Source organism: Anomaloglossus baeobatrachus, chromosome 6 (genome assembly GCF_048569485.1).
Source record: "Anomaloglossus baeobatrachus isolate aAnoBae1 chromosome 6, aAnoBae1.hap1, whole genome shotgun sequence".
NCBI lineage: Eukaryota > Metazoa > Chordata > Amphibia > Anura > Aromobatidae > Anomaloglossus > Anomaloglossus baeobatrachus.
The window spans coordinates 435,010,945-435,025,401 of NC_134358.1; the positions used below are offsets into that span (position 1 = coordinate 435,010,945).

General features: G+C 47.6%; 1 protein-coding gene across 1 annotated transcript in view; it reads right to left on the reverse strand.

The window, feature by feature from the left end:
* The window catches only part of LOC142243360 (collagen alpha-6(VI) chain-like), a 166,189-nt gene that overhangs the window by 121,681 nt on the left and 30,051 nt on the right, over positions 1–14,457 (reverse strand). Inside the window, exons 11-12 of the mRNA XM_075315212.1 lie at positions 2,951–3,043; positions 1,347–1,400 (exon numbers count right to left, since the gene is read on the reverse strand). Coding sequence (XP_075171327.1) covers positions 1,347–1,400; positions 2,951–3,043 — 147 coding nt within the window. The remainder of the gene's footprint in view (positions 1–1,346; positions 1,401–2,950; positions 3,044–14,457) is intronic.

Consider the following 14,457-nt stretch of genomic DNA (forward strand, 5'->3'; position numbering starts at 1 on the left):
CTGCTTAGCGCTGGCTCCCTGCACTCCTAGCCAGAGTACACATCGGGTTAATTACCCTATGTGTAGTCTGGCTATGTGTGCAGGGAGCCGGCACTGACAGCGTGAGAGCGGAGGACGCTGGTAACAAAGGTAAATATTTTGTAACCAAGGAAAGGGCTTCTTGGTTACCCGATATTTACATTGGTTACCAGCCTCCGCAGAAGCCGGCTCCCTGCTCACTGCACATTCAGTTGTTGCTCTCTCGTTGTCACACACAGAGATCTGTGCTTCTCAGCGGGAGAGCAACAACTAAAAAATGGTCCAGGACATCCAGCAACAACCAACGACCTCACAGCAAGGGCCAGGTTGTTGCTGGATGTCACACACAGCAACATCGCTAGCAACATCGATGCTACGTCACAAAAGTCGTGCCTCAGCAGCGATGTTACTAGCGATGTTGCTTAGTGAGACGTGGCCTTCATTCCAAGATCCTATCCCAATATGTAGTAGGTTTAATAATAATAATAATAATATTAGCAAATACCTCCAAGTAGAAATGTAGTATAGTTCTCCTGAAATAGCCATGTCTCTTACCTCATGTGCAGAGCATTGCAGGTTAGGTATTCATGGTGACGTCCACTCGTAAACTGACAGGTAGCTCCTTGTGGTTGTAACCATGGATACTTAACCTGCATTGGCCTGCACATGAAGTTAGAGACATGGCTATATCAGGACATTTATACTACAGTTCTACTTGGAGGTATTTGCTAATATTATTATTACACCTACTACATATTGGGATAGAATCTTGGAGATGGGAATAACCCTTTTAAGGCTTTTTTTGAAGAGTATTTGACGACCTCTTTGGAAGTGAAGACTTCCAAAGATGCAGTAAACCTAAAAAAAATAACAAAAAAGCCAGACCCACCAGTGTGACATTATGGCAGAATATGAATATGATCTGAAGAAATCTGTCTCTTCATGACTGGTGGGATCAGTAGTTTATATTGTAGACATACTCCTAATCTGTGCAATGAGTAGCATAATGTAAGGTTTAATGATGTAATGGAATTCATCATTTTTAACTAAGCTCAAAGTTTAAATTATATGGGATATTCATCTATATATATTCCTTCATATTCATCCATATCAATTTATCATTTAATGATTATATCAATTATTTATCCAAAAGAATAAAATAGCAAAAGTTACATAAAAATACCACACATTTTTTGCTAATTTTGAAAATAAAAAAATGTACTTTTGGAAGAAACAAAATGTTTATATACAGTATTTGTTGTTCAGTGGTATCATAAAAATCTTTTTGTGTACCATTGAAAAACATAAAAAGGAAATTGAAGACTCACTTCTGCTCCTTCTTCTCCAGCATGCCCTGGATTTCCTTTTGGTCCAGGCGTTCCCTATATAAATGAAAATCACAATATGAGTTTATATAATACCTATATTTATTTTTATTGGTATATTATCTAACAATAAAATCCAAAAAGGGGTGGATTGCAAGGCACATTAAATATTTTACCACACAGAGTTTGAATATTTTTTTTACTGGGGTTCTACTTTCTTGAAAAATTAGATAATTTGGTTACACCATGAGCCAGGGGTATAACTATAAATCCATACATCCAAGGCGAATGTCCAAATTGGGTCAGTTGTATGACCTAGATCCCCTTATCTAAACAATTAGTGCCATTATTGCTGTTCATCAAGGCATCTACGGGGTTAAACGTCTGCGATCAGAGCTAGCTCCAATCACAGCAGTTACTGGTAAGAGTCGGCTGTATAAAACAGCCAACACTTAGTATGGTTGAGCACGAGAGACAAAATACAAATACACCTGACTTCTGTCATATATACAAGGCAGATGTCATGGGCAGAAAAGGCATAGAGTCTGGTTGCTCAACATGGCCCACCACAGGTCACAGGCCCCTTAGTGGTCCCTTACTGACACTGCCATACACCGTATAGCAAAATGGTAAAAAAATTGTAACTGCTACATTGTGTTTTGGATTTATTTCTTTTGGTCTTTATCATGTTGTACAAATGGCATGAAAAAGCTATTCTGCACGTAAGTACAGCTACTACAAAAGTATAGTTTATTGTATAATGTCTAATTCTGAATTTTGCTTAAAAACTTTGGCTTGTGTTGCTATTTTACGAGACCTATAACTTTATCTACTTCATGGGCTGCATGAAGACTTGGGGAAAATGAGAGTTTTTCAAATGTTTATGTTTGTTTACTTTTTATTGTTTTTAAAAACTTTATTTTTAAAACATTCACTTTTTTAGTGCTCATAAGGGACTTCACCTTTCATTCACTTCAGTGTTTTTAGTATGTAGCTCTTATTATGGTTTCCTTTGAAGCTCAACCTGTGTCTGGGCTTCACAGGAGTAGCGACATATCAATGACAGGGGCCTCAATGACATATCAATGACAGGGTACATCACAGATGCTGGCTGTGTCACAATCGGTATCTCCCCTGTGTGAAGTGGATTCTGTATCTAAGCCCATTCCGCCACCCATATACTGTAACTGTATGTATGTACATAAATATAAATTTTTTGTAATGTTACACAACATTCTGTAAGCAAAGTATTTAAGGTTAGATATATTGTTTTTCATTGTTTCCTAACTTTTATTATTATTATTATTATTATTATTATTATTATTATTGATTCAGGGTTAATGTTTTATATTCAATGAGTACAGATTTTCAGATAACAGTTGCTCCCCATAAAAGTCTATGAAAAGGTAAGGGAGCAGGAAAAGGAAGGATGAACCGGAGGCAAGCACAGACATATTGCTGAAGCTACCCGAAATGAATTCACCTGTGCCCTTGTACGTAATACCTTGAAATAAATATTCTATGGTATCAATCACAATGTCTACAGTACTGATAATCTCAGCTGTGCAATCTACATCCTGACTCTAAACTATGTGTTACACACGTACTGCTTGGCCTTTATCTCCATGGTTGCCAGGTGGTCCACTTTGTCCAACGCATTTACAGAATACACAACAGCACGTCTTCTCGTTAACATGTGACTAATAGAGAAAAAAGGTTAATAATTATTTCTGTAACAATACAGTCAATTATGTTTAAAGGGGCTGTCCATAATTTAGATATTGATGGTCTATACTTAGGATGGGTCATCAATACTAGATTGTGGGGTGTCCGACACCTGGTACCCCAACAATCAGGTGTTTGTAGCTACGGCCACATCTGGATTTACATAGTGTACAGAGCTGGAACAGCACAACTGTGTGCATTGTGTAGTGGTTGAGCTTAGATGTTGCATCTCAGCTCCTATTGAAGTGAATAGGAGTTGATCAGTAGTACTGGAGAATGGCCGTTACACAGTTTATGGAGCGGTGCTGTTCTAGCTATGTACACTGTCTACACCTGTCTATCATTAAAACTTTAATGACTCATTAGTGGGGAAGATAGATGGGTGTTGGATCCTAAGGATAGTCCATCAATTTCTAAGTAGTAAACAATTCGTTTTAAGAAGAACTCTAAAAAAAAAACCTTTATATTGTCCAAAGTTGTGTAAATGTACAGGATATATAATGTAGTGTATAGAGGTAATATACTCACTAATTAGCGTCCTCCCTGGTTCTCTGCAATCATATTCTGAGTCATATGACTTTAATCCGATTTGCTGGATCACACTAGGACTTATGTGTGAGTCAGAAGTCTCTTTTACAATGTAAGTCTATAGTATTAGAATGAGGCTCCATAGACTTACATTGTAAAAGTACCATAACTTCCTGCTCACACATAGACCCAGTGTAATTCAGCAAGTTGGAATAGAAATCACGAAATCCAGAAGAGGACCGGAGTGATGCTGAAAACTAGGGAACAACTTACCCTACCCTACATATACTTTGGTTTAGGCAATAAACAGTTTAGTGGGAGTGAGTGCTTTTTTAAGTATGATTAATATAAGCTGCAATCTTTCAAACTGAAACACTGAAAAGGACAAGCAATAAAGTTATGTAAATGAAGAAGCAGGTGTCACTAAGATCTGCAAATGATCACATTATCAAGCACCTAGCTTCAATCTCTGGTATGTGATGGGGCAAAAAAGCCAGTTTGAAAGCAATCTGTTATAGCTTCATGAAACCTCAACAATCTGATCATGTCTTGTAAGATGCCTCCTGTTCACATAAAGGTCGGCTTCTCACTTGCGATTTTCTCGCAGTAGTGCAATTCGACAAATTCTCGCATTGTGCTCGGACACATGTTAATCAATGAGGCAGCTCCCATCTGCTATTTTTTTCTCAGTCAAAATCGGACTGAGAAAAAAATCGCAGCATGCTGCGTTTTCGAGAGTTTCTCGCGCAAGTCTCTCCAATGGAACTCTATGGGAGCGGGTAAATAAAGGATGTCACACGGACCGGCACTCACACCATCCTAGTGAAATTTGTTTTTCTAAATACATTAATCGCATGTTTCTCAAAACACTGGAAATGAGTGAGGTCTCACAATGTCGGTCAATCTCTATCTCTGTCAGTCTCTCCCTCTCGGTCTCTATTCTCTCTCTGTCGGTCGGTCTGTCGGTCGGTCTCTCTCTGTCGGTCTCTCTCTCTCTCTGTCCATGTCGGTCTATTCCTCACCCTCCCCTCTCTCATACTCACCGATCCCCGGCGTGGCGCTGCACGGCATTCACACTCCTCCGGCGGCTTCTCCTCTTTTGAAAAAGCCGGCCGCTCATTATTCAATCTCGTATTCACTGCTTTCCCCACCCGCCTATGATTGGTTGCAGTCAGACACGCCCCCAAGATGAGTGACAGCTGTCTCAATGCAACCAATCACAGCTGCCGGTGGGCGGGACTATATCATGCAGTAAAATAAGTAAATAAATAATTAAAAAAAAACGGCGTGCGGTTCCCCTTAATTTTAATACCAGCCAGGGTAAAGCTGTGACGCCCTGGGCAAGCCAGGGGTCACAGGTCATCACACCACCACACCCTACATCCCAGTTAGGAACACCAAAGCTAACCAAAAATCCTTGTTGCCTTCCTCCAGAGGCTGATGTTCACACCAGGGGGTGGGCCAGGCGGTCGGCTCCGCCCACCGAGGAGTTCACAGCTCTGGAGGCAGGAAGTACCAGGCAGTTAGAGCTCAGGGAGAGCTTGAGTAAACAGCTAAGATGAGTTAAGGAAGTGAAAGTAGAAGTGAAGTGAAGTGGTAAAGGAGGAGAAGTTGAAGGAAGGTGAAAGGTGACAGAAAGAAAGGCTGAAGTGTGTCCAGCTGTGTGCAGGACAGGTCAGCAAGGTCAGCAACGACGGTGACTGTCCAGAGGGGTGACTGTTCGGGAGTTCCTGGAAGGACAGCGGACGGGTAGTGACCCGGCGGTCTGGAGCAGCGTGCAAAGGACAGTCAGCACCAGGGCAGGGGCCTCTCGGACCCCAGCAAGGCTAGGAGTCGCCATAATTTGCCGAATCCGTCAGTGAAGGGGACGTAGATCCCCCAACAACCAAGTCCCGATTGAAGGCAACAGTCCAACCATTAAGGAGGAACACCGCCACCGCCAAGGCACCAGTTCCTCAGGGCCAGCGTCTGCGGGCAAAGTAGAGCTCCTCCAGTCCAGCTTGAAGCCGGGGAGCGGATTACCGGTGGGGACCCATCGCTACCAACTTAGAAACATCAGGTGCAGGTCAGAGGGACATCACCGTTACCTACTGGGAGAGCAAGTGCAGCCGTCCGTGGGAACCGTCTTTCCAGCCGTGTGGTTTACCGTAAAACTGTGTCAACGTCTCAGGCTGAGTGAGTACCACAGTGCCGCAAGGCACAGTGCTGCCCCCGCGTCCCTGCGCCCACCAGGCCCTGCACCTCCCTCACCATCACCGGGCCCCGGGATCACCAACCCCTACCCACGGAGGGGCAACACAACACCTGGCTGCTCCGCATCACCACTCCCGGGATCCCCATATAGAGCAGCGGTGGTGAAATCACCACAACCGTGGGTGGCGTCACGGACAATAAACAATCCCCACACCCAACAACCCCCCTTTCACTCACGGGCGAGGAGTGCCGCTCGAGAACCCCCGGGATCCGGCCCACAGCTCGAGCCACCACTGAGCAGCAACCGCCGGACCCGAGCAGAAGGGGTGAGCGAAGTGTGCTGACACCCTCCTCCTCGCCCGCGACAACTTGGCGTCACGAACAGGATCTTACCGCTCTGCCGTTTGGTAGAGGTGCACCTTGTTACCGCCGGAGGTATCCGGCTGAAAAATTTCAGAAGTCGCCATCTTTGGCGTGAAAAGTTCCCGCTCGAGCGTCTTCTCGAGTAGCAGAGGCGCGAAGGCCAAAACCCCGCCCCGAGAGAGGAGGGGCCGGAAAAGAGCTAAGGGGGATGCGATGGCGGCTGGCTGCATGTAGCTGCAACTATAAAGGCAGGGACGCCAGGACTCTGCAGAGATACTGGGTTCCTGGAAGGCACGATTGCCAAAATGTACAACCCAACTCCCAACGAGGAAGCCCCCGCGCCCGGCACGGCGACGTAGTTGAGGGACCGGACTGTCCCGCTGAGTAATCGTCTGCGGGCTCATATGCAACTCCTCCTGGAGGAGTGGGAGACCGACATGGCGGACGTGGTGGCTGCTATGTGGAGACGCGAGGCTGAAGAGGAGTTGGAGGAGCGGGTAAGCGACCCACGCCCCTGTATTCCTGAGGGATCGGCCGTTGGAGCTGAGGGGCCCGGCCGGCTTCCGCTCACCCTGCCTCTCTTCCCGCTACCCGTGATAGTTGCTGCCGCCCCGCCATTAGGCCCGCTACCTGCCCAACCGGTAGCGATACCCTGCCCAGCCGCTCCGACGGACCAGCCGGCTGCAGACGTCCAAGACGGCCCTGAAGTGCACCAAGGGGAACCGCTAGAACTGCGGCCCCTTAACAGCGTTGTGCTTTAAATCCCAGTAGAGACTGTGCCAGATCCTGAGCCCGGAACCATGGCCTGGTTGAGGGCCCGGGTGATCCAGTTCCACCAGCGTCAACAGGAACAAATCCTCCAGATGATGGAGCAGTGGACCAGCGAGGTGGAGATGCTGACCACGACTACCCCGAGGTACGGAGGGGGAATGGATGTAGCAGAGTCGACTGGTGACCCACGTCCCTATGTCCTACCTGGACCGGCCGCTGCGGCTGAGGGGCCCGGCCTAGTCTCGGCCTATGCATCACCCTTGCCGTTACTTATGGGGCGCCTCAGTGTAAGCTCGCCTAATCTGCTGCTCCGTGCTACCGCATAAGGGTCTGAAATGCTGGATGCTGGAGGCCAGGAGGCTGCGACAGCTGGCGGCAACCCGCCTGACGCAGGAACAAGAGGTGATGACTCCTGTTGTCCAGTCCCCGTTGGGACCACCACAAGTCTGTGTGAATTCTTGTTTAAAAGTTTGAAAGTTCTGAAAAATGATGAAAATGATTACCGAGTACTTAACCAGATTATCTTTGTGATTTGCAACCGGCCGGAGCCGGCACCGTTGTCCCTGTGGGGACCGTTTGAAAAGTTTGCATGAGGAACTACTCATGGACAAGTTCGTGAACTTGCAGGGCAACCACAAACGTTAGTGGCTTGTAAATAAGTTGTTTACCGTTACCGTTTTCCGCAATGCCGCCTCCGGAGAGGCAGGTTGGAGGGAGGGCCCTCAGCAGAGCAGGCTGGGGCCCAGCCACCAAAGGAACCGGTGGCTACCCTCTGGAGGGGAAGGACAGATCCCGCTCGGGTACCGTGTGCTGGACTGTGGGTCAAGGGGTGCTGCCTGGGCTTTAGGGGCAGCATCGGGCCAGGTTACTTGGGTGGGAGAGAGCGGAAACCGTAACTGTAAACCGTTTGAAACGTTTAAGTAAATGTGCCTCCCGTTACGGGAAGAATGATTAAAAATGTATATATGTTACCGTTTTACCATATTATACCTTTTTATGCTTTACAGAAAAATAAAACCGGTGTTGGACGGGCAGCCCGTGGACGGTCTGCATTTTGCTAAGGGGGAATGTGACGCCCTGGGCAAGCCAGGGGTCACAGGTCATCACACCACCACACCCTACATCCCAGTTAGGAACACCAAAGCTAACCAAAAATCCTTGTTGCCTTCCTCCAGAGGCTGATGTTCACACCAGGGGGTGGGCCAGGCGGTCGGCTCCGCCCACCGAGGAGTTCACAGCTCTGGAGGCAGGAAGTACCAGGCAGTTAGAGCTCAGGGAGAGCTTGAGTAAACAGCTAAGATGAGTTAAGGAAGTGAAAGTAGAAGTGAAGTGAAGTGGTAAAGGAGGAGAAGTTGAAGGAAGGTGAAAGGTGACAGAAAGAAAGCCTGAAGTGAGTCCAGCTGTGTGCAGGACAGGTCAGCAAGGTCAGCAACGACGGTGACTGTCCAGAGGGGTGACTGTTCGGGAGTTCCTGGAAGGACCGCGGACGGGTAGTGACCCGGCGGTCTGGAGCAGCGTGCAAAGGACAGTCAGCACCAGGGCAGGGGCCTCTCGGACCCCGGCAAGGCTAGGAGTCGCCATAATTTGCCGAATCCGTCAGTGAAGGGGACGTAGATCCCCCAACAACCAAGTCCCGATTGAAGGCAACAGTCCAACCATTAAGGAGGAACACCGCCACCGCCAAGGCACCAGTTCCTCAGGGCCAGCGTCTGCGGGCAAAGTAGAGCTCCTCCGGTCCAGCTTGAAGCCGGGGAGCGGGTTACCGGTGGGGACCCATCGCTACCAACTTAGAAACATCAGGTGCAGGTCAGAGGGACATCACCGTTACCTACTGGGAGAGCAAGTGCAGCCGTCCGTGGGAACCGTCTTTCCAGCCGTGTGGTTTACCGTAAAACTGTGTCAACGTCTCAGGCTGAGTGAGTACCACAGTGCCGCAAGGCACAGTGCTGCCCCCGCGTCCCTGCGCCCACCAGGCCCTGCACCTCCCTCACCATCACCGGGCCCCGGGATCACCAACCCCTACCCACGGAGGGGCAACACAACACCTGGCTGCTCCGCATCACCACTCCCGGGATCCCCATATAGAGCAGCGGTGGTGAAATCACCACAACCGTGGGTGGCGTCACGGACAATAAACAATCCCCACACCCAACAACCCCCCTTTCACTCACGGGCGAGGAGTGCCGCTCGAGAACCCCCGGGATCCGGCCCACAGCTCGAGCCACCACTGAGCAGCAACCGCCGGACCCGAGCAGAAGGGGTGAGCGAAGTGTGCTGACACCCTCCTCCCCGCCCGCGACAAAGCCACATGGCTGAAGGCTGGTATTGTCAGGATGGGGAGCCCCATGTTATGGGGAGCCCACCACCCTAACAATATCAGCCAGCAGCCGCCCGGAATTGCTGCATCCATTAGATGCGACAGTCTCGGGACTGTACCCGGCCATCCTGAATTGCCCTGGTGTGGTGGCAATAAGGAGTTAATAGCAGCAGCCCATAGCTGCCACTAAGTCTTAGATTAATTAAGGCAGGCGTCTCCCCGAGATACCTTCCATGATTAACCTGTAAGATTAAGAAAATGAAGACATACACCAAAAAATCCTTTATTTGAAATAAATAACAAAAAAACAACCATCTTTCACTACTTTATTCAAGTCCCCAAATACCCTTCCATGTCCGACGTAATCCACAGAGGTCCCTCGACGCTGTAGGCTCTGCTACATCGAAAGTTGACAGAGAGCGGTCACAGACCACGACCGCTCTCTGAGAGCTCCCCACAGCGACTGAAGTGAGTCGCGCTATCAGCGATTACATCACTGAGGTTGCCCGCGGCCACAGATCTCAGCGGGAGGACTTCAGCTGTGGCCACGGGTAACCTCAGTGACGGCACCACTGATAGCACGGCTCACTGCGGTCACTCAGGGGATTTGCGGTCACCAATGAGATCTTCACCAGTGGCCGAAAATCAGGCCATGCCACACAGATCCGCGGGATGACAATGAAGTTGGGTGAAGTTCATCCGACTTCATTCTGATCGTGCAGCTCTGTCTGTGTCTGCTGTCAGTGGCCATTCAGCTCTGCTACATTGCTCTGTCTGTGGCTGCTGTCAGCGGCCATGTAGCAGAGCTGAATGGCAGATGACAGCTGCTGAGAAAAAAAAGGAACCATAAGCATCAAACACGCATTGCACACGCACTGCAATCATGAGAAAAATCCCAGGATTGCAGTGCAGTTGCATTGCACACTGATCTTAACGTGAACTAAAATCGGCCGACTTTTTATCATGCAACTCGGTCCGATTTTACACGCATAAGTGTGTTTCCAGCCAAAGGCAAATCGGATTAAAGTGAACCTGTCAGTTGCAATAGGCACCCAGAACCATGAGCAGTAATGGGTGCATAATTCTATTCCCTGCCTAAATGTCCCTGTATCTAGTAGCATAGATCAAGAGATCTTTAGAAAAAGTATTTCTAAAGAACCTTTATAATATGCTAATGAGTGGAGGGACTAGTTGTAAGAGCGTTACTTCCCCCGACTTGTCCGCCCTTTAAGCATGCAAGTACGCCCACAGGGGCATGCTAACATGCTATTCAATGCAGTGTCACCGTGGTGATGTGCGTACCTGTGTCCGCTGAAGCTGAATTTCCCGCACTTCCAGTCATTCGTACTAGACCTGTCTGAAGCCAGGACATGTACACCTGGCTTCATACTGTGCATGGAAGTGTGGGGCATTCAGTTCAGCGTTCATTGTGGACACAGGTATGCGTATCACTGCTGGTTACACTGTATTGGATAGCAGGGCCGGCTCCAGGTTTTTGTGGGCCCCGGGCGGAAGAGTCCCAGTGGGCCCCATCCACACACAGACACCGATACGAACATATACATATTTAAAGACAAACTCACAAAAATACATATAAACAGACAAATATATACAGTCATATACACTTACAGACACACACACACACACACACAAGTCTGCTGCATACAGACAGACACACACACACACAACTCTGCTACATACAGACAAACACATACAACTCTGCTACATACAAACACATACAACTCTGCTACATACAGACAAACACACACACAAACTCTGCTACATACAAACACATACAACTCGGCTACATACAGACAAACACATACAACTCTGCTACATACAGACAAACACATACAACTCTGCTACATACAAACACATACAGCTCTGCTACATACAGACAAACACACACACAAACTCTGCTACATACAGACAAACACATACAGCTCTGCTACATACAAACACATACAACTCGGCTACATACAGACAAACACATACAACTCTGCTACATACAAACACATACAACTCTGCTACATACAGACAAACACATACAACTCTGCTACATACAGACAAACACATACAACTCTGCTACAGACAAACACATACAACTCTGCTACATACAGACAAACACATACAACTCTGCTACATACAGACAAACACATACAACTCTGCTACATACAGACAAACACATGCAACTCTGCTACATACAGACAAACACATACAACTCTGCTACATACAGACAAACACATACAACTCTGCTACATTCAGACAAATGCACACAACTCTGCTACATTCAGACAAACACAACTTTGCTACATACAGACAAACACATACAACTCTGCTACATACAGACAAACACATACAACTCTGCTACATACAAACACATACAGCTCTGCTACATACAGACAAACACACACACAAACTCTGCTACATACAGACAAACACATACAACTCTGCTACATACAAACACATACAACTCGGCTACATACAGACAAACACATACAACTCTGCTACATTCAGACAAATGCACACAACTCTGCTACATTCAGACAAACACAACTTTGCTACATACAGACAAACACATACAACTCTGCTACATACAGACAAACACATACAACTCTGCTACATACAAACACATACAGCTCTGCTACATACAGACAAACACACACACAAACTCTGCTACATACAGACAAACACATACAACTCTGCTACATACAAACACATACAACTCGGCTACATACAGACAAACACATACAACTCTGCTACATACAGACAAACACATACAACTCTGCTACATACAAACACATACAGCTCTGCTACATACAGACAAACACACACACAAACTCTGCTACATACAGACAAACACATACAGCTCTGCTACATACAAACACATACAACTCGGCTACATACAGACAAACACATACAACTCTGCTACATACAAACACATACAACTCTGCTACATACAGACAAACACATACAACTCTGCTACATACAGACAAACACATACAACTCTGCTACAGACAAACACATACAACTCTGCTACATACAGACAAACACATACAACTCTGCTACATACAGACAAACACATACAACTCTGCTACATACAGACAAACACATGCAACTCTGCTACATACAGACAAACACATACAACTCTGCTACATACAGACAAACACATACAACTCTGCTACATTCAGACAAATGCACACAACTCTGCTACATTCAGACAAACACAACTTTGCTACATACAGACAAACACATACAACTCTGCTACATACAGACAAACACATACAACTCTGCTACATACAGACAAACACATACAACTCTGCTACATTCAGACACATACAACTCTGCTACATACAGACAAACACATACAACTCTGCTACATACAGACAAATACACACAACTCTGCTACATACAGACAAACACATACAACTCTGCTACATACAGACAAATACACACAACTCTGCTACATACAGACAAACACATACAACTCTGCTACATACAGACAAACACATACAACTCTGCTACATACAGACAAACACATACAACTCTGCTACATACAGACAAACACGTACAACTCTGCTACATACAGACAAACACGTACAACTCTGCTACATACAGACAAACACACACAACTCTGCTACATACAGACAAACACATACAACTCTGCTACATTCAGACAAACACATACAACTCTGCTACATTCAGACAAATGCACACAACTCTGCTGCTCTGTGGGGCCCACACCCGCGGCTCGGCGGGTACAGCACCCGCGGCACTGGCAGCACCCGCGGCTCGGCAGGGCCCACACCCGCAGCTCGGCGGGTACAGCACCCGCGGCACTGGCAGCACCCGCGGCTCGGCAGGGCCCACACCCGCGGCTCGGCGGGTACAGCACCCGCGGCACTGGCAGCACCCGCGGCTCGGCAGGGCCCACACCCGCGGCTCGGCGGGGACAGCACCCGCGGCTCGGCGGGGCCAGCACCCGCGGCTCGGCGGGGCCCACACCCGCGGCTCGGCGGGGCCCACACCCGCGGAATCGGCGGGTGGGGGCATTGGCAGGGGCCAGGGCATACATCCAGGGGGTAGAAGCAGCTCACCGGGGCCTATAATGGGGAGGCGGGGAGGGCACTTACCCGATGGTCACGGTGGAGAGGGGGCCCACACAGCGCCGGACAGAAGCTCGCCTCCTTCATCTGTGGGACTGAGAAGGCGGTAGCTCCGCCCACAGGTGAAATTCAAACGAGGATGTCTGCGCGCCTTAAAGTGACGGCGCCGCAGATTGCTGCCGAGGACTGCGGTCCCCGGAACTCGGCCGGGGACCGCAGAACTGTAAAGGCGAGTGGGCCCCGGCCAAGGGACAGGAGAACTGAAGAGGCCGAGTGGGCCCCCCCGGCTATCCAGGGCCCCGGCATTTGCCCGGGTTTGCCGGGTGCTGACGCCGGCCCTGTTGGATAGCATGTTAGCATGCGCCTGTGGGTGTACTAACATGCTAAGATGGCTGACTAGTCAGGGGAGTAACAACTTGACGTCTAGTCCCTAGCCTCATTAGCATAGGATAAAAGAGCTTGAAAAATATATTTATAAAGGTCCCTTTATCTATGCTACTAGATAAAGTGATTTGGGCAGGGATTAGCGATATGTACCCAGCACAACTGCTTGTGGTTCTGGGTGCACATTGCACCTGACAGGTTCCCTTTAAAAGAATGGTGCACAGTGATCCATTATAGACTGCAAATGAAACTGGATGTCACATACTGAGCTTGACCTTAAGCAGTGTCTACACAAACCATCATAAGACATTTGTACAGCATTTGGCTATGGGCTAAACTTCAAACTGCAGGAGTTTTATTTACCTGACGCTTACACACCAAAAGACTATCATGCTGCAGAACAAGACAGAAATCAAGGCTGGAATGGAGGTGTATACATTTCAGTGATGAGTCTCATTTTTATCTTGGATGCAATGAAAACCAGAGATTGGTTTAGAGACTTTATAGACAATGCCATACAGAAGCCTTCACAAGGAAATATCACAATGGTCCAACTCCCAGGTTTACACTGTGTTCCAAATTATTATGCAAAAAAGATTTTTTCAGATTTTCCTAAATTAACTTTATGAATTGCAGTCATTGTTATTTTCCAGTCATCTACTATTCGAGTATAATTTAAATGTTTTTGATCAAACTGCCTATGAAAACAGTATATTTTTTAAAAATA